This window comes from Copadichromis virginalis, linkage group LG11 (assembly GCF_057382275.1).
Source record: "Copadichromis virginalis isolate Kocher_CV1m ecotype Utaka linkage group LG11, C_Virginalis_male_GT1.1, whole genome shotgun sequence".
NCBI lineage: Eukaryota > Metazoa > Chordata > Actinopteri > Cichliformes > Cichlidae > Copadichromis > Copadichromis virginalis.
In genome coordinates this window covers 10,948,545-10,968,235 of record NC_140628.1, presented here as the reverse complement: position 1 = coordinate 10,968,235, position 19,691 = coordinate 10,948,545, and the positions used below count along the sequence as shown (strand labels likewise).

Below are 19,691 nucleotides of genomic sequence, written 5' to 3'. Positions count from 1 at the left end.
TCATAAATCAAGCAGGAAGTAGTCCTACTTTGAGAGAATGTGATTAAGTATAGTAATTAGGACATTTTTGTAGATAAGCTTCAATGGTCACGAGCTGCTCTATTGTATGATTTACACTTTAGTCTTTTTTAATGTAATCATCAGGCAACGTAATATCATCATGCTATAATCACGTATCATAATACAGTGCTCCCTTGGTTCACCTTTCATGGCCTCGCTGTTTCGCGGATTTTTTAATGCAATTTTGCTCGATTTATTTTTTACAGCGCACTGTGTTCTTCGTGCTGATTGGCTGTAAACCATTGTCAATCAATCTCGTGCCGCGTCTCCTGTACAGTCAGAATGCGTTCAGCTTGTCAAATTTACATAAATCTTCGATCACTAGCAGTGTGACTCTGAAGTGCTGCAAGTTTTCTCCCCAACACCAAAACAATGTCGACAAAACTTTTGCACCGTCACAGGCAACTGCGGGTGCCTTTTCATTCTGTAATACTGGACTTATTTTTCTACAAAGGTTAGAACTTTGAGAGTGTTTAAACAAGATAGAAAAGTGTGAGAATGTTCATGCCTGTCTGAGAAAAGTGTATAAAGTGTGTAGTGAGGGGTTTTACAGCCTTAAAACATCTATAATAATTGTAAAAAATAAAGTTGGCTATTTCGCAGATTTCACTGTTTTGGTGATCGGCCCGAGTTTCGCCTTCATCGTGTGTCGTGCATCGTGTAGTATACATGGGGTAACGAGAAGCGATTAACACCTCACGACCAGCTCCCGATCATCAATCGTTTGGTCGTAAGAAAATCAAACCTGCTTGAAATCTTGTTGGCCGTCGTGATGGTGTCACCGCAGGCTCTCACACCACGCACGCGCAAACACTTGACATCAGCATGTTAGCCACAATGCAAAAATACTTTGTCTGTTTTGACGCCTACATTTTGAATCCAGCTACGTAAAGTTATTTTCAGCGTAGAGTTGCAAAAAAAAAAACTAACCTTGTGGAAGCTGCCATGGAAAATTTTTTTGATTGCTGCCTCTTCAAAGGTAGCAGTCTGGAAGTCTCCTTTGTAGTCATGGTTAAAGAACGTCAGTGTCTTTCCAGAGTCTGTGGGAGGAAAGTGGTGGTAGTGAGGTTGGGAGGATAGATAATTTTCCCATTCAGTGCAAATGTGAATTGAGCACATGACTAAGTATTACAAACATGCATTCCCTAAAAAAAAGAAATTCAATCAGAAACAAACAAAATCAAACTGCATATTTCAAGTGTCTGGACTAACAGAAACAGCTTTTTGAATAACACATACACTGTTGTATTCACACTAAAGACTCAAGATGTAAGCAAATATATGTCACTCACTCAAAAGTAACTCAAGCCCAAACTAAAATGCAATTTTGTTGCCTCCTTGCTGTATCGGGCTCAATTGGGAAAGCACAGAAAACTAAATGATTTTTTAACATCCTCCAGCTACTCCTTGGATCTCACATGGGATCTCATACACTGATATGGAAATGGCAGCAGATCAAGTCTTCTCCAAGTCAGTGATGTCCAAAACACTTCTAAAAGTTCACCCTAGGGGTGAGCTTACCGAGTGTGCACTGTTTTCTGTGATAGGGCTTATCACAGTATGACACAAACACTTACTATACAGCCACTGCACCATGGTAAGTCTTCAGCCACCATTATCATCATCATCCCATCTGTTTTAACTAAAACTGACTTTATATCGTACTCAAGCTGTGGCTGATCCACAGCTGTAAATTTAAGGCCATGACTCCTTTTCATACATATAATCAGTACCATTCAGAAAGAGTTAAATAATACAGGCATTTACCAAAAAAAGCAGGAACAGTCACTGTAAAAAGAAAGTATACAGTCTGTCAGGTTTTATGTATCAGGACAAAATGACAAATCTGGTCCTTATCAGCTCTTTAAATCAGATGACTGCAACCTCAGATAAACAGAAATATGACATTCTTGTATATGTCATTATTTATTTAGCAAAAACTAAGGCAAAAAGTAGGAAGAGTGTGTGACAGACTAAGTACATCCAATGATTCAATAGCTCGTAGAGCCACTTTTAGCAGCAATAACTTGAATTAATCATTTTCTGTATGACTTTATCATCCCTCACATCATTGTAGAAGAATTTGTCACACACTTCTTTATAACATTGGTTCAGTTCACTGGTTGAGTAATTATTTATGCACAGCTCCCTTCAGGTTCAGGTTCTGCCGCAGCATTTGGAGATTTGCTGCTGTGCTTGAGATCAATGTCCTGTTGCATAACCCAGTTTTGGCCAACCTTTAGCTGGTAGGTGGTGTTTCACAAATGTGGCATTGTGTATTAGGACCAAATATCTCAATTTTGGTCTTATCTGTCTGAAGGACATTGCTCCGGAAGCTTTGTGGTTTGTTCAGATGCAACTTTGCAAACCTAAGCCCTGTTGGCATGTTCCTTTTAGAGAGAACAGGCTTTCTCCTGGCAGCCATTCAACATTTACCATGCTGACTGAGGCTTATAGAGTCTAAGATGAAGCTCTTGGGTATTTTTACAGTTTGGGAGCAATGCTAAACCTGACATTATGGTGAATTTGCAGGGCCACTGTCAGAAGGTCTTCCACACAATGATGGAAATCAACTCATAACCTTTCCCACATTGATTGGGAGCAATAATTGCTTCTCTGAGATCATTGCTGGCGTCTTTCCTCTTTGGCATTGTGTAAACACACACCTGAATGCTCCAAACCAAAACCTCTGCTTTTATAGAGGTGCCCACACTGGTTAATCAGGTGTACTTAGTTTTGCACACCTATAATCTTTGACCTAATTTTTGTTAAATAAATAGTTTTGTAGTTCACCTAAAGTTGTATTTACATAATTTTAAGACCTGCTAAGGAAAAGATCATTTTAATGTCCTGACACATTAAACCTTAGATTTGAAAAAGGCCATGCTTTATTTTAACCATGTCTGTATCTTTGATTTTTATTAATCCTCGAGGTTAAATAGAAAATACTTTTTATTGTTTTTGTTGTTTCCACAAAGCAAAACAAGCTAAAATATGACATTTTGAAAGTGGAAAACTGCATTTTGTTCCTGAAATCATTGAGACCATTGTGTATGTTTCAGGGCATATATAGGCTTGTATACAGTGTGCAGCATCATTGGAGATGTGAAAGCTAACCTTGACAGAGGTGCACCAGTAGCCTTTGATTCGTTTAAAATCAAATGTGGACTGGTCGGACCACAGAACAGCCTTCCATCTCTAAAAAGTCTGTAATAAGTTTGGATCATCAGAAGGTGGTCTTTCTTGTTTAGATGATTGTTTCTTTACATGACAGATTTTTCTCCAGTTCTCCAGATTTCAGACGTATTAATATATTGTAATAACTACTGCAGTAGATAATACTCCAATCTCTGAATTCTAATGTTTACTTTTACAAGGCATTATTCTTCATTTTGTGAAGCAATATGCCACATTATTCAAAACAGTAATGAATCCCCATCTTCACTTGTAAAGCATCATTTTCTTTTTCTGTCAGTGACTTCTGAAATGCACCATTTCTCCCCGCGTACACATCCTTTCCAGTCTTTTGATGCCTCTGACTCCAATATTTTGAAACACATTAATAGCATCCATTTGAAAATAAGCACATATAGCATGCATACAATTAACCATGGGTTTAAATGATCATTGCATTCCTCTTCTTTCTTTTCTCTTTTTCTTCTCACAACGCGTCCCAACTTCTTAAAGCTGCATAAACCATAGTGGATTAAAACTGTAGTTAATGTAGCATCCCAGCTGGAATCATTAATATCTTTGCAGCCCGACTTCTAAGTTTGGCTTCATTATGCACTTTCTCGGTTTACTTGGAGGTGCTGGGAAAGCTGTAGCAAACATCTGCTATTTAAGTCTATACTTGTCAAACTGTGATGTGCGAAAATCCAGCTGAGACAAAAAAGGTAAAGAAGAAAGAAAATAGGTGATTCAAACTCACTGTCAAGAATCAGTCCAACTAACGGGTCGTTGTCCTTGTTGAGGATTTCCCACAACGCAAAAGGTTCCTGTGGGGTCTCGGGAAGTAGGCGGAGCATCATAGAAATAGTATAGTCAGATGGTAAACCCTCAGGGTGAAGATACCTGTCACACACATGAAAGGACAGGCAAACACACACATAGCAAGCTTAGCGGTGCCTGAAAGGCTTGTATGCACTAGGTGTGTTTAAAAAGTGTGCTGTCTGTTTTTAGCTGTTGTGATTGCTTTTAGAGTGTTTTCAGATGCCTGAGACTCACTATGAGCACCAGCCTCTTTTTAATCACAGAGCCTAGTCTTTTTATAGGTAGCTGCCTCCGAGCACTTCAGGCTTAAATCTCCTAAGCTTCAGTTTTTCAGAGTGGTTGTCACTTTTCAGAAAAGGAGCAATCAAAGAACAGGAAGCTGAAATGGAAGTCTGTTGACAGCATCAAGTGAAAATAAGCTCCGAAAACATCAGAAAAGACCTTGGGGATCGAAACTGGAGCCACTGAAAGCTCTGAGTGCTACTGAGTGTAAGCAAACATGTATGTTGTATTTAAACGTGTACCTGAAGTCTAGTGCTACTGTAGATACGTACCAAATCTTTTAACCTATATGAACAATCTCTTCGAATGCTTTCAAGTTCTTTCCAGCACCTTGCATGTGGGCCAGTGGCGCAATGTCTGACTATGGATCACAAGATTCTAGGTTTGACTCCTGGCTGGCTCGTTGCAGTTTTAGCTTTAAAACAACATGTTCTCTTTCACTGTAAGTTCTGTACCTGACTTTCTAGAGATGTGTAATTCCAAGAAAAAGTGAATATATTGGATAGCCGGGGATAGTAATAGCTCAGTAGGTAGAGTGTTTGCCCCATGATAGCAAGGTTGGGGGTTTAAATCCACCGAATGGCTACCCTGAGATACCCATGAGCAAGGTGCTGCCTTTATACACTGCTCCCTGGGTGCTGGATTGGTGGCTGCCCACTGCTTCACTGAGTGAATGGGTTAAATGCAGAGGAATTTCCTATGGGATTAATAAAGTGTACACAATGTTAAATTATCAAAACATTGATTAAATGTTATTTATTTATTAAAATAAAAATGTACTTATTTATTTAATTGTGTGTTTGTTTATTCAAAACCTTGTACATGTTTAAAACTGTAGATATAAAAACACAGACCAAACAAAATAATTAATTTTGTTTAAGGTACGATGGACAATGACACAGTTCTGTACACCACCACAGTTTAAATCAAACAATCAATGTGTGATTGTAGTACAGACTTTCAGGTTTAATTTAAGGGTTGTAACAAAGGTGCTGTACTGTATTGTAACTGTTTCAGAATTAGAGCAATTTGTATAAACAGTCCTCCATTTCTAGAGGCTCAAAAATAATTAGACAACTGGCTGACAGGCAGTTTAATAGCCAGGTGAAGCAGTTTCTCTCATTATACTATGACAAATAGGAGATAAATAACCTGCAGGTGATTCAAAGTGTTTAACTTGCATTTGGGAGCTTTTCGTGGAAACCATCAAAAATAGATCAAAAGAGATGCCGAACAAAATAAAAAAGGTGATCATTAACCAAGAAAACCAAAATAAATCTATCAGAGATAAAAGGAAAACTTTAGAAGTGACCAGCTTAACAATCTAGTTCTTTCTTAAAAAGAAAGAATACAGTGGCCAACAAGATCGAAAACCCAGAAAGACCACAAAAGACAACTAAAGTGCATGATGACAGAATTATTTCCATGGATAAGAAAAACACCTTTACAACATCAAGTCAAGAACACATTCAACGAAGTAGGTGCATCATCGCCAAGAACTAAAAATTCTCATTCATGAATGTAAATACAGAGGCATTTACTTTAACCATAAATCAGGAAAAAAAGGCAAACATATTAAAAACACAAATGTAGCTTCCTGATTTGGCACACAGCTATCAGAAGTGTGTGAACCCAGACCTTAAGAAGGAGAAAGTAGTGCATTACAGATGTTTCTGATTCATTTATCATCGTGTCCCTGTGTCGTGATCATTCTTATGGCCAAAATCATCTTTGCTTATTTGCTCTAAGATCTAATCTCATTCTTAATGACACTTGAATAAAGCTATGCCCAGCTGCCAACTCCAGATGTGCCAATTGTTCATCAAGCATTTGTGCTGTCAGGCGAGTTAGCAGTCATAAAGAAGAAATGTGATCAGTTGTTTCTTGGCTTGGGTAGCGTGGTGCTGCAGTGGTTAGGACAATAACCTCACAGTTAGAAGGTTACTGGCATGCTTTTGTGTTCTCCTTGTGCCTGTGTGGCTTCCTCCCACAGTCCAAAGTCATGCATGTTGGATGTTAGATGAGGGGCTATCTGTCTGTATGTGTTAAGTCTGCGAAGAAAGTGCAGCCTGTCCAGGGTGTACCCAGCTTTTCACCATGTGGCAGCTGGGATAGGTTCCAACCCCATTTTAAAGTTGGATAAGTGGTTAAGAAAATGGATGGATGTTTTTTGGCTGTTTAAAAGTTACTGTTATATTAGATGCAGACTCCAGTTAAAAGTTTTCTGACAAGAGAATCAATTAGAAAAGCTAAACTGTGTGTTCAGCTAAAACAGAGCAAATCATTAATGAAAATAAAGAGAACAGTAATCTGAGCAAATCCACTTCCTTATCAGACGAAATAATGATGCACAACTGAAATACAATTTCAGTGGCACAGTAACTCATGTGTCTTGTGATCCATCACAGTTCACAGGTTCTTGTAAAGTGTAATTTGTAGAAACTGATAAGTTATCTTGCCATTGGTTGGCTGTATTGCACAAACTAATGAGAATAAAAATCCAATGAGAAGTCGAAAAGTCTCTCAAGCAGTCATACCCAGGACAAATTTATTCAGTTCACCACCAAAAGAAAGTGTTTGAGTTCAGGAGTATTTACAACCATAACCAAAAAGTATGGTAAAAATATGTAAACACATCAGCATGTTATACTTGGCAGTGGCCATAATACTGATTTTAGCATAATGGTGATAGAAAGTCCCAAACCACACCTTCCTTATGTGGGATTCACCCATTAGGACCACTCCATCCTTCACCATGACCAATAAGATCACTGTTATAGTTAGTTTTCTTTGTGTCCTTGGGCAAGACACTTCACCTGCCACCTACTGGTGATGGCCAGAGGGGCCGATGGCGCGATATGGCAGCCTCGCTTCCCAGGGCAGCTGTGGCTACAACTGTAGCTGCCTCCACCAGTGTATGAATGTGAGAGTGAATGAATAGTGGAATTGTAAAGTGCTTTGAGAGTCTCAAAAAGCGCTATATAAATGCAATCCATTATTATTATTTTATTATCTAACCATCTAACAGGATACAAGTGGTATACAAAGCAATGTTTCAAGCTATCATATCAAATGGCATTCAGTGAACTTCTGTCTTTATCATTTTATTCATGCAAAATGTAGCAACATGCAACCTTAAAGAATTTGGAGCTGTGTTTGGAGTTTATAAAGCTCATTAACGTTGAGCACAGTTTGAGTGAAAGCCCATTAGGTGATCACTGTTTGTAAGTTTCAGTAAAATCTGACCAATACTCAAGGAGGACACAATTCTTGTGATGTGAACGGATGGATCAATGTTCATTTACTCACTTGGTGGGCTGAGACACCAGGGCATCACGGTGTAACCTGTAGCAAGGGAAGCTGTTGAATGAACCCGGCTCTAGAGAAACTCCAGGTATGGTGCTATACTCCTTCTCTACCAGGCCAAACTTCTCCATCATACGGAAACCTGCAGCAGAATCATCACCATTAACACTTTGGTGTAATAATCAATAATCATTGCTAGCACCACTATGTGGGCCATCATGATGTAATTGCAGTCATTATTATTTACTTCCTCTCCAGGGATTTCAGCACAGTACATGGCCCTGTGTGATTGGTATTTGAAACTCTTACCTGCCAACGTGTTACCGCTCATCAAAACAGACGGACAAGCTGAAAGAACAAAACTGAGTCTGTTAGTTCATTCAACATTAGCACAAGTTCTCCTCTCCTCCATTTTTTCCCTCAGGATACATATCTCCTTTTCTCCCAGCTGAATTTTATTCTGTCCCTCTTCCCTTCTGTCTACCTGTATCCCCATCTGACTTGAACTCATTTTCCTCCCGGCCTCTCTCTCTCTGTTTTAAACATGAGCTGGTGTTACTCACTGGCAGTGGCAGCCTCACAGACAAAGGTAATGAGCTGCTCTTCTATTTTCTTCACAGCGTCCAAATCGTCCACAAAAAAGACGTGTCTGTCACTGGGTTTGCTGGCGATATTCACCAGCTCGCCGTAGTCTGCGTCCGCAAACCCAATTGCGAAGATGATGTAGCCTGAGAATGAAATTAAAAAAGAAGACTCATTACAAGCTGGAATTAATTAAGTCCTTTAATCTAACACACTGTTAGTTTTCTTGCCGCAGCAGCGTGAGAGATACAGGACTAAAACAGAGAGGTCGAATGAGGATTTTCTCTGATCTTCTTCCTGGACTCTAACCACACACGCTCATTATAACAACATTACATATCTCACCGACTGTCACAGACTCATAGTTTAGGGCCAGAGTAAGTCATCGTTCATTGCATTTCAGGATTAATGACGTAAATACCCACCCTCCACCTGCATCTCCTTGGACACTTTGTTGACATCGTCTTGTGAACGTCCATCGGTCAGAACGACCAGGACTTTGGGAACGCCCCTTCTGGCTCCCGCCTCTGAGGTGAAAATAGACTCCTTCACATGTTTGATGGCTCTACCTAACAAGAGACAAACCAGAAGCAGCATAAAGCAGAAAACTCACACACATGTTTTCGTTTTGTTACATTACACAAATGAAGCACGGTTCAGGCAAAGCAGTGAAGTCACACTTGTTCCCGGCCAGATGGCACCAGTAGCCTTCAGTAAACTTCCCAGTCATCAACTTAGTCAAAATGTTTAAACGTTTTTTGAACATTTGTGTGTATAAGTTACAATTAAATACAAGTTTGAAATCATTTTCAAATCATTTCACTTTTTCCCCAAAATGTTTTCTTCCTCTCGGTTCCTGTAGATAGTGTTTAATACCGTTGCTGACCACTTTTAACACCTCTCTTTAGATTTGTAGCTTCATATTTTCACATTTTGGAGCAGTCATTTTATCATCAATCATGTTTCCCAAGCGAGGCTCGATGCTGATAAATGTTTTGGCAAATGAAAGCTATTGGAACCACGGATGTCATCTCTAATCATCTCAAATTCTCTTCCCCACATCAATCAAAGAGGTGAAACCATGTGACCTTTGATGCAATTTTAATGGACCTCCTAATTTATTATTCCACTGACATTAATAAAATACTTTACTGACTCCATAATTATCAGACAAGTGACCCAAAAGCCCCTGAAATTAGATTTAGGCTGAGCGATTAGCATTTAGAAAAAAAAGAAAAGCCAGAAAACAACTTGTGTGGCGTGTATCTCAATGACACCCAAAGACAGAAAGATAGACAACGTCACAATGTGGTTTACAGCATGCTATCAAAAAAATTAAAAGTCACTTGCTAATGGATGTAATCAGTCAATAAAATCTGTCTAGACAGTTTTAAAAGGTTTCAGGAGCCACCCACAGCAAAGCAACTGAGGGGATTTCTGTGCACACCTGTCAGTGAATTTAATGATGATTTATGTGCATCACTGTGCTTTAAGCACCTTGAAAAGTTATGCAAAATAAAATCCAAACAGCAGAAAAACTTTGTAGCACCTACAGCACATTTTTCTTTATAATTTTTCCTTCAGGAAGCTCCTTCTGCTGCCATCAGGTAAAAGCCTCGAAAAATTAACTCTGAGTAGGTGACGGATGGTCATCTAAATAAAAGAGAAACTTTTACGTTTTTTTTTCTTTTTCATTTATCACAAATGAATGCATACAGAGCACCAACAATAAGTCTAATCAGTCATACATTGGTAGGTAGTTTCTATTTAATTCCATCATTTGCATTTTGTCCATTATAATTAGCTGGAAATGATTAGTTGAGCTGTGCTAAATGTTGCTCATATCCAGATGACCTTTTCATAATAAAAAAAACCCATCAGTCCTTCTCTGTCCTCTTACACTCTCATCTCTCACTTCTCATGTGTTTCCAGGAGTTATAACAAGAGGTGCAGACTCAGGAAACTTTGCACTAAAACCAGCGCATCCATACATGGCCCGCCCATTAACTGATACTGCTAAACACTGGTATTAATTCTTCTATGTGTGCATGATGTCTTTCAATTTTTAACCACACTCCACATCATATCTTCACTTTCTCCTCTTTGTTTTTTTTTTTTAGAGTGAGCTGTCACTGATGAAAAATGATAGAGTGCTTGGCCTGTAAAGTGTTTTGATGTCAGATATCTGCCAGTGCTACATCTGTTTCTACACTGTCTTCTCTTCGTGATGGGTGAGACAGCAGCTAGCCAGGCATGAAGTGACACACTGGACAGAGTAGGAAAGAAGGAAAGTGAGACAGGGGAGGGGCTAAGTGGATCGTTGAGGATAGGAAAGAAGACAGAAGAGTGGATCCAGATGGGGAGAGCAAGTTAAAAAAAAGTGATAAAAAAAATTATTGCAAAACCAAATCATGTCAGGACAGCTTGAGTTGGAAAGCCCATCATCAATCAGCGATTCATTATTTTGAGTGTGTTTGTGTAATCTGTGTCATTTTACATTTGTTCTGGTGTCTGGCAGTTTACCAGCTTTGTTGCTGACACTCAGAAAGAGAAAAATATGGGAAAACAAAAGATGCTTAAATGTTTTAAAATTCAAAGGCTTCATGCAAAAGAAAGAAGAAAAAAACAGAAAAAAGTTATATTGCAGTAGGAAACGCTCCCTCCCTGTTCTTTTGTGGCTGTAGGTGGAGGCTGTAATGTTCCCTCTGGAGCCATTAAATCCTCTAATCTTTAAAAAGTTACAGTAAGCTCATGAGAGTACTTAAAATTTTAATCAGGGTCATGAAAAGCATTATTGAACATATACAAAGGCTTTAGAAAGGGTTTTATTGGTTTCACTGGTTTGACTAATGTACTGGTGGGATGAGTTTTATAGTCACCGAAACTCATTCATACACTAATTCTGAATTCATAAAGGAGTCATAAACCTAGATGAATTGAGTGAGGGTCCCAGAAGACTGCATTAATACAGATGAATAAGGGTGCTTTCTTTAAAAAAAGTCACACCCTTACTAATATAATAATAATAATAATAATGATAATAATGGATACTTTATTGATCCCCATGGGGAAATTACTTGTTTTTCTCTGCATTTGACCCATTCACTCAGTGAAGCAGTGGGCAGCCCACTAAGCAGGCGCCCGGGGAGCAGTGTGTAGGGACGGTACCTTGCTCAGGGGTACCTCAGGGTAGCCGTTAAGTGGATTCGAACCGCCGACCTTCCGATCATGGGGCGACCACTTTACCTACTGAGCTATCCCTGCCCCATAATATAATGTATGACTGGCCATTTTATTAGGTATGCCTGATCAATTTAATAAAAATGTTTAATCAACCAATCACATTGCAGCAACCCAATGCATTTAGCCTTTTGTCAGCAGATCTTAGAGAAGAGGTTCTCAGAGTGAGTGAAGCCATTGCAGGGGGGGGGGGGGGGGGGGGGCTGTAGAAAAAAAAGAAAAAAGAAAAAAAATGCTTGGACGCTGCTCGCATAATGGACAGGCTTTTTTTTAAGGGGCTCCCATGCAAAGAAGTGTTCACAAACACTTCTTATAAGACTAACTACTCCTGCAACTGAAGGAGCAGTTCTCTGGGTGAAAATGCCATGTTGATGACAGAGGTCAGAGAAAAATGACCAGACTTCTTCTAGATGATGACAGAGGTCCAAAGTAACTCAAACAACCAATCATTAGAATGCAAAGGTGCATCTCTGAATGAACAACACATTGAACCTTGAAACAGATTGGCTACAGCCGCAGAAGACCACATCTTTGTCTACTAAACACAGGAAATCAGGCTACAATTCACCAAAACTGAACAACAGAAAATTGGAAAAAAAACATTGCTAGGTCTGATAAGTCTCAATGTCCACTATGACATTAGGATGGTAGAGTCAGAATTTGGCATGAAAGGATGAATGCATCCTGCCTTGTATCAACAGTTCAGGCTGCTGGTGTAATGGTGTGAGAAAAAGTTTCTCGGCATACTTGTGGCCCCTTAGTACCAACTGAGCATCATTTAAACACCACACCTGTCTAGGGTTGTTGCTGACTTTCTGACTACAGCGTACCCATCTTCTGATGTCCGCTTACAGCACAATAACGCAACATGTCAGAGAGCTCAATCATCTGAAACTGGTTTCTTGAACATGATAATGAGTTCACTGTACTTAAATGGCCTGTACAGTCATCAGATCTCAATCCAATAGAGCACTTTTGTGTTGTGGTGCAATGGGAGATTCACATCACAGGTGTGCAGCTGACAAACCTGTAGTAACTGTATAATGTTATCATGTAAATATGAAGCAAAATCTCTTAGCAATGTTTCCAGCACCTTGTTGTATCTGTGCCATGAAGAATTAAGGCACTTCTGTAGTAAAGGGGTCCAACCTGGTACCATCAAGGTGTCCCTAATAAAGTGACCAGTGCGTGTATCGCTAAATAGCTGAAAATCAAAAGTAGCACATGCCGTGTCTCCTTAATACATGCACATAACTACACACTTTTACATTTGCTCACAAGAAGCTACAGAAACACAATTTGCCACGTGTATACTGTACTGCCAATCCGCTCCAGGGATTAACACAATTACTTGTATACAGCAAAAAAAAAAAAAAAAAAAATCTCAACACACACACAGTGTACTCATGTACATTGTGTATACAGGGATAAAGACTAATGCAGCTATATCTATGTTACATCAATCATTGACTAAGCCAGCCAGAGGCTCAACAACTTGTTAATGAAATGCGTAGTGACAAACAAAATCCCAGAATATAAGCCTCAGCGTGCTCTCTCTCTAACTTGTATCAGAGCGTACTGATGCTGGAACAGAAACTGACTATACAGTCTAAAAGGATGCAGCATCATTTACATATTGTTTATGAAATGGGTATATAGAAAAGGCTTTGCACTACAGGTTTGATCAGAATATGAATAAGTAGCTGTCGGATCTTCTTAAGCAAAAACCTTTGCAGGCCTTCAAACAAGAAACTCAATCCATGTTGCTACAGAAACAGCTCTGCACTCTCAACCAACTGTATGAGGTAAGGAGGCAGAACTATTTCTCAGAATTAATAAAGATGTCAGACTGAACTTATACCTAAAAAAGATTCCATCTTTGGAAATCCTACCGTAAACAAGTACACTTCCGAGCACATTTCTTCTACTCCAAAGGTCATAGGACGGCGATATAAAGTGAACAAACCACTTACAGTAAACATAAAAGGGCATTAACACTGCAGGGCTTCTTGCTGGCTAGCTGTTGTATTCACACAGATAGTCAGAGGCTAAAGGTTTAAAAGGAATAAAAGTACATATTTTGGGGGGCTTTGGACACAATGAGGGTCCCTAATGGGGCCTTTGAGGAGAATCTGAGGTTTGGAAAAAATGAAAAGGGAATAGTTTGGGTTTGGAGAGCAAACAGAACTTATGGATTGTATTGCAAGCCTCGGTTTTGAAAGCCAGAGGAACTGCTGACCCTTCCCTCAACGAACCAGAGGAGCAAAATGTACTGTAAGGAAGGGGAATTGGGTTTTGCGCTTTAGGCGATTTAGGCCTTTTCATTTTGTAACATTCTCTGTCCAAAATTCATTCAGCAGCATATCAACCCTGAGAAACACAGTCAGTCCTAAAAGACTATCCTCAGTGACAAGAGGAATAAGGATTTCTGCTGCCGACTGTCAGGCCCCCGCATAGTTCTGATCCCAACACACTGTAGCAATTCTAGGATTATATATGAAGTGAAAGAAGACACTGAGAAAGTGTAAATCTACAGATGATCTATGGCAAGAGCACCTAAAGCACCAAATAAACAACCAAATAAAAAAAACTAAGAATAAGGGGAAAACACAGAGGGGAGTAAATAAACAAACGCTAAGACCAAAAAAAGTACAAAATTAAGCACATAAGAAATCCAGTGAACAAATACCAAATGATAACCAATGCTACAAAACTCAAGCAATAGACAAAACTTCATAAAAGAGCAACCGGGGAGGATAAAAAAAACACAAGGAACCAAATATAACGAACACTAACTGAATTTCAAAGAGTAACAGAAACACAACTAAAAGCAAGAACCATGACCTCACAAAAAAGACAACAAGAGCAACAAAACTCAAACCCTGAGTCCAAGAGTGATACAAGTAAACTGAACATACCTGTGTAATTAAAACAGAGATTCATTATGTTTTAGAAGCTATATTATGAATATTGGATCACAGAGTACCCCGCGTTTCATCCTAAGACAGCTGGATAGGCTCCAGCGCCCCCGCGACCCTGACAAGGATAAGCAGAAGAGAATGGATGGATGGATGGATCACAGAGGAGAAACCATAGAAGAAGCACCATTAAACCAAACAGAGACATACTCTTCACCTTTGTCATTGTAAAAAAGCACAATACAAGTATTAGATATACTATGCATATTCTATTATTCTTTTTCTATATGAAATATGTAAAAAGTATAAAAATCAAGTTAAAAATAAAATACATGCTGTGTTGGTGTCTTAGACGAAGTAAAAACAGCCTGAATAACTCACAGTGTATCTGAGCTGCTGAGGAATAGTTTTACTGTGCTGGCTCCAGTTATGTGTGCGTTTGTGTGTTTGTGTGTGAGACAAAGAGATCAGGGTTGGAGATACACTAGTGAGTCTGTGAGCATTAGCTTAACCTTGTGTGAACCAACTGACTCCTACTTTTTATTGTGTGGTGAAGATTAAATTTCATGGTTTATTTTCCGCTCCGCAGTAGACCACATGCACTCATATACACATTGCCCTGTCAGCTAAAACACCACCTGTTTTCACCTGTTAAACTATAATTGGGAAGCTGGACCAAAGAGAACATTTAGGAAGAGGAGACAAATGAAAGAGGGATGGGATGAAACAAAGTGGCCAAAAAGCAATGCCGAGAAGAACGCTTGAAAGGAAGAAGAAGAGAAAAGGAACAAAGATCAGCAACAAAGAAAGAGAGTAGAGGAAAACACATGTAGGAAGACTAGTGGAATCGGCTCTGTATCACACAGGTATAGCTCAAGGACACAATTACTGTGTGCAGACACTGAGCCCTGACCCAAACTTTAGCAGAGGGAAAGCGCTCTGAACGACCAGCATTACCTGCACAGTCACATACCACATCGAGTTAATGGCTTTCACCTTGTGTAGACTAACGCAGCGGGACATTTCAACATGAGTTTTACAATAGATTCATCATCCGTAGTGTTTGTTATGCATACTGACAATGAAGCAGGAGTGGTACAATATACCAACATGGACAGAATACTGATTTGATGTTAATGACGCACATTTGATACGAATAAAACTAGTCAAGTTATTTGTACACGTGTGTATTATAGTTATACACACTGCTCAAAAAAGAAATAAAGGACAACTTTATTTAAAAACACATCAGATATCAAGCGGTAAAAAAATCATGCTGATATCTGTACTGATATGGACTGAGTAATGTGTTTGAAACACAAGGAAGCTACATTATATGATGGGAATGAAAATTAGCTACTTGCAGAGCGCTGAATTAGAAGGAAGCCAGAAAATCAAAGTGAAAAAAGAAGGAAACATAGACCCAAACATAGAGTCACTAAACATAGATTCACAGAGGTGTTCTGTTAGATTTAGGTCAGGTGAGCATGCAGGCCAGTCAGTGGTATTGATTCTTTCATCCTCCAGACACCGCCTGCATACTCGCCACATAAGGCCAGGCATTACACCTGGGGGAACCAGTACCCACTGCACCACCATAGGGTGTGATAATGAGTCCAAGAATTTAAGCCCAATACCTAATAGCAGTCAGGGTGCTGTTGCCTAGCCTGTAGAGGTCTGTTGTATTCCTCCATGGATACGCCTCCGCAAACCATCACCGACGCACCACCCAAACAGTCAGGCTGAACGATGTTACAGAGCCTGTCACTTCTGGTATTCTATTGCAAATGCCACGAAGGGCTGGGCAGTGAGGGCAGGCAGTTCCTGGAGGATGAAGAAATTGATACCACTCACTTGCCCCCATGCTTGCCTGACCTAAATCCAATAGAACACCTCTGGGACATCATTTTTCAATCCATCCAAACCCCAAGGTTGCACCTAACAGTCCAGGAGTTCAGTGATGCCCTGGTCCAGACCTGGGAGAAGATACTCCGAGACACCATCCATCTTATTAGGAGCATGCCCAGACGTTGCCAGTCATGCTTAGAAGCACATACACACTACTGAGTACCATTTTGAGTTGCTGCAAGGAAATTCCCTCAGAATGGACTAGCATCACTTTTTCACTTTGATTTTCAGGTTGCCTTTGAATTAGGCCCTCTGTAGGTTCATCATTTAAATTTTTTATCAAAACGATTTGGCATCCTTTTATTCCTAAAACATTATCCAGGCCATAAAGCATGATTTTTCTCTTTTTCATCTGTGTTAAATTTTTGAGCAGTGTACTAACATAGATTATAATGAAAATGTCCTGCTAATAAATAGAGCTAAACAAAGGGAATTGCAGTAACTATCACCACTATAATCCTGCCATTGTGCTGTTCTAACCTGTCTTAGTGTTTCCTCCTTTATAGCTGATTCTCTGAATAGCCTCCAGCAGTGCTTCTTTGTTGCTATGAGAACTCAGCTGGAATTCGGTCCGAGCATCGTCGCTGAACTGAGCAACGGCCACCTGGAGAGAGACAGAGACACATGTCAAATAAAATTATGCAAATTTAAAGTGCCGTTTGCCTGAGCCAGTTTGGGTTTAAACTCCGTATAAAGGGAGAATTTAGAAAATAGTAAAATTCTGTCATCATCTGTTCACAGTCATGTCATTCACGATACTGCCACAAAGGGTTTTCAGGGTAGTTTCAGCCTCGCCCCATAGTACAAAAAACCTAAATTACACACAAAAAAAGCTTATCTGGCATTAGTCAAGTGTTATGAAGCCAAATGATTGCGATCTTGGTCAAACAACCTAATATCCACGTTATTATCACCAACACTCTCTGAATTTTTTCTGGACATTAACAACAGTATCAAACAGATATTGCTATTGTTCACTGATGGTAATTGTGTAATTACATTAATTGGGGTGCGACAAAATAGCCCCACAAAGCGAATGTAGTGCAGATGGGTTTGTCTGTACATGATGCACAAGAGGCCTGAATATACAATTCACAGTTTAAAATTATAGCTTTATAGACGGGGCAGTGTTATCACCTTTTTTTCATCTGGTCCTTCCTGGTGTATTTAATATTTTTCACACTAAGAAACACTCATGATGCAAAAAGGGAATAATGCAACTTTTTCTACAAGCATAGGGGAAACTTAGGAATACATACATCCACATTCCCAAACTGGCACTGTAATCAGTCTAATATCCATACTCTAAGAGCGTCGGACAACTGTCATTACCTCCAGACTGCTAATGGTGCTGTTGTTGGCTTTGGTCAGCCTACATTACCCAGCCAACTCCCTCTTTATTGTGCAGCCAACTTTCTCACATTACAGCCAGCGCTCTGATGCTGGTAGCCTACTGCCAGAAGGTTATGGGGCACAGCAAGGCTAGTGAACTCCTTAACAGCAGACATTACACAAATGAAACAAAAGGGTTTAGCAAGCACCTCTACAGTGTGATAAATGAACCAGCTGAGGTTTGCTGACATAGTGGGGGCCATGCAGGACAGAAGCGCAAATAAATGAGTTCACAGTGACAACAGGGAGCAACAGCCCCGAGTTAGAGCTTAGCATTACTATTGATGGACCTGATAAATGGGAGATAGTCTGAGGGAGTGAAGATGGTAATATCCCCCGTGGTAACATGAGTCAAACTTTTGCTCTGTTAGAATCACGTTGACAGAGAACCACTCACTGTTTATACCAGCTTTAATGCATCTGCACTCAACTTATTAAAATCACCATTTCTGCAGGAAAAGTATTGTTTTCTGGAACGGTGGCTGCAAATGAGTGGAGTTAACTCAATACCGCTCAGCAACAAAAGGTCATTCCAGAAAGTAAAGATTGACTCACGGGGAGTTTAAAGTTTCTTCTCACTTTCCCAAACTTTTCAACAGATGTAAAGCTTTGGTCCTGCTGATTTATCAGGGGGTTTTCAGGGTAGTGGTTGGCTCCAGAGCATCCTTCTAATATCAATGAATGCCAGTGTCAGCACCTTTCTTTCCTAAACAATAAATGATCCGAAGGATGTGGACTAAACTCAAATGATCTAAGATACATTATATGGGTAAAATTTCTGTTCTAATCAAATTTCAGTGGCTAACTTTGAAACAAAGAAAACAGTAGGTTACAGAAACTAAGTGGCTTTTCGATAAGTCCCCTCCATCCTCTCATTATCAGCATCCAAGCTCCTTTATTTTACTCTCCGCTGAATGTTAGTCTAGCTTCAGCAGATCCTAAAGCAAAAATTAAAAATAGCTTTTCTTTCTCTTTTTGGTGACTGGCTATTGGTGAAATTGGCTGCAGTGCATAACGGCTGGAGGAAAGAGGATGAGGTAATTCGCTAGAGCGGCAGGGGGTTGTAATCTATCTTTTTGCAGGGATTAACACCCGCATACACATAATTCTCTCGTCTGTGAACGAGTTCCTAACCCTCAGATTATACTCAGATATGCAATTAAGTTATTCCCTCATTATTATGGTTTTGAGTACGGCTGCATTTGGCTGGAGCCCCACTGTCTGCTATACATCATATTTCCCATGAGGAAAAATTCTTAAACAAAGAAAATAAATTGCAAAGAGACTGAAAGGAAATGAAAAGCCTTAGGGACAATTTGGATTTCTGTTGGTTAAACTGTGTAAACTGGCAAAACGGTAATTTTCACTAGACACAGGAATTTAGACTAGACACAATAACCACTAACAGTCCTAAATGTGAATCCAAGCCCTGCAAAGAGTCTCACTTCACTGTGAGTCAGAGCGAGGCGGTCAACACAGCATGACGTTTTAATCCATAAATCTTCCTTTCCCATGTAATGACAGATTTTTGGGGAAAACTGGTATGAATGAGTAAAACGAGATAAGTTCACTAAGAATGCTGTCATGTGACTGACCTGGGTGCCATCTTGTCCAATCAGATCCAGCGATCCCATGGTGCTGTAGAGGAAACGTGTAATCTTCATGAAGTTGTCGTCTCCGATGGACCAGGAGCCGTCGACCAGGAACGCCAGGTCAGCCTTGGCCTCCTTACATACTTCAGACAGATAAGGGAGGGGTTTAGATTTAGTCAGCACAACGCTTTGTGTCTACACAAAAAAATAATTTCACACAGTGTGAATGTCAGCAGAGGACAAAGCGTAAGTGGAATATTAACTGGCTGCCTAATATATTCAGACTCAGAGTAAATATGCAAAGTATGAAGCTCTGCAAATATACATCTGCTGGAAAAGGGTAAATATGCAAAGACTAGGTCTTCAGAGCAATCTGCCAACTGTGGAGTTCATAAGATTAAAGGTATGGTGCTCACAC

General features: G+C 39.7%; 1 protein-coding gene across 1 annotated transcript in view; it reads right to left on the bottom strand.

Moving 5' to 3' along the window:
* The window catches only part of LOC146698124 (collagen alpha-1(XIV) chain-like), a 160,274-nt gene that overhangs the window by 63,309 nt on the left and 77,274 nt on the right, over window positions 1-19,691 (bottom strand). The window contains exons 25-32 of the mRNA XM_085473125.1: window positions 19,277-19,416; window positions 16,770-16,893; window positions 8,649-8,792; window positions 8,205-8,369; window positions 7,951-7,989; window positions 7,645-7,783; window positions 3,992-4,134; window positions 991-1,100 (exon numbers count right to left, since the gene is read on the bottom strand). Coding sequence (XP_085329251.1) covers window positions 991-1,100; window positions 3,992-4,134; window positions 7,645-7,783; window positions 7,951-7,989; window positions 8,205-8,369; window positions 8,649-8,792; window positions 16,770-16,893; window positions 19,277-19,416 — 1,004 coding nt within the window. The remainder of the gene's footprint in view (window positions 1-990; window positions 1,101-3,991; window positions 4,135-7,644; window positions 7,784-7,950; window positions 7,990-8,204; window positions 8,370-8,648; window positions 8,793-16,769; window positions 16,894-19,276; window positions 19,417-19,691) is intronic.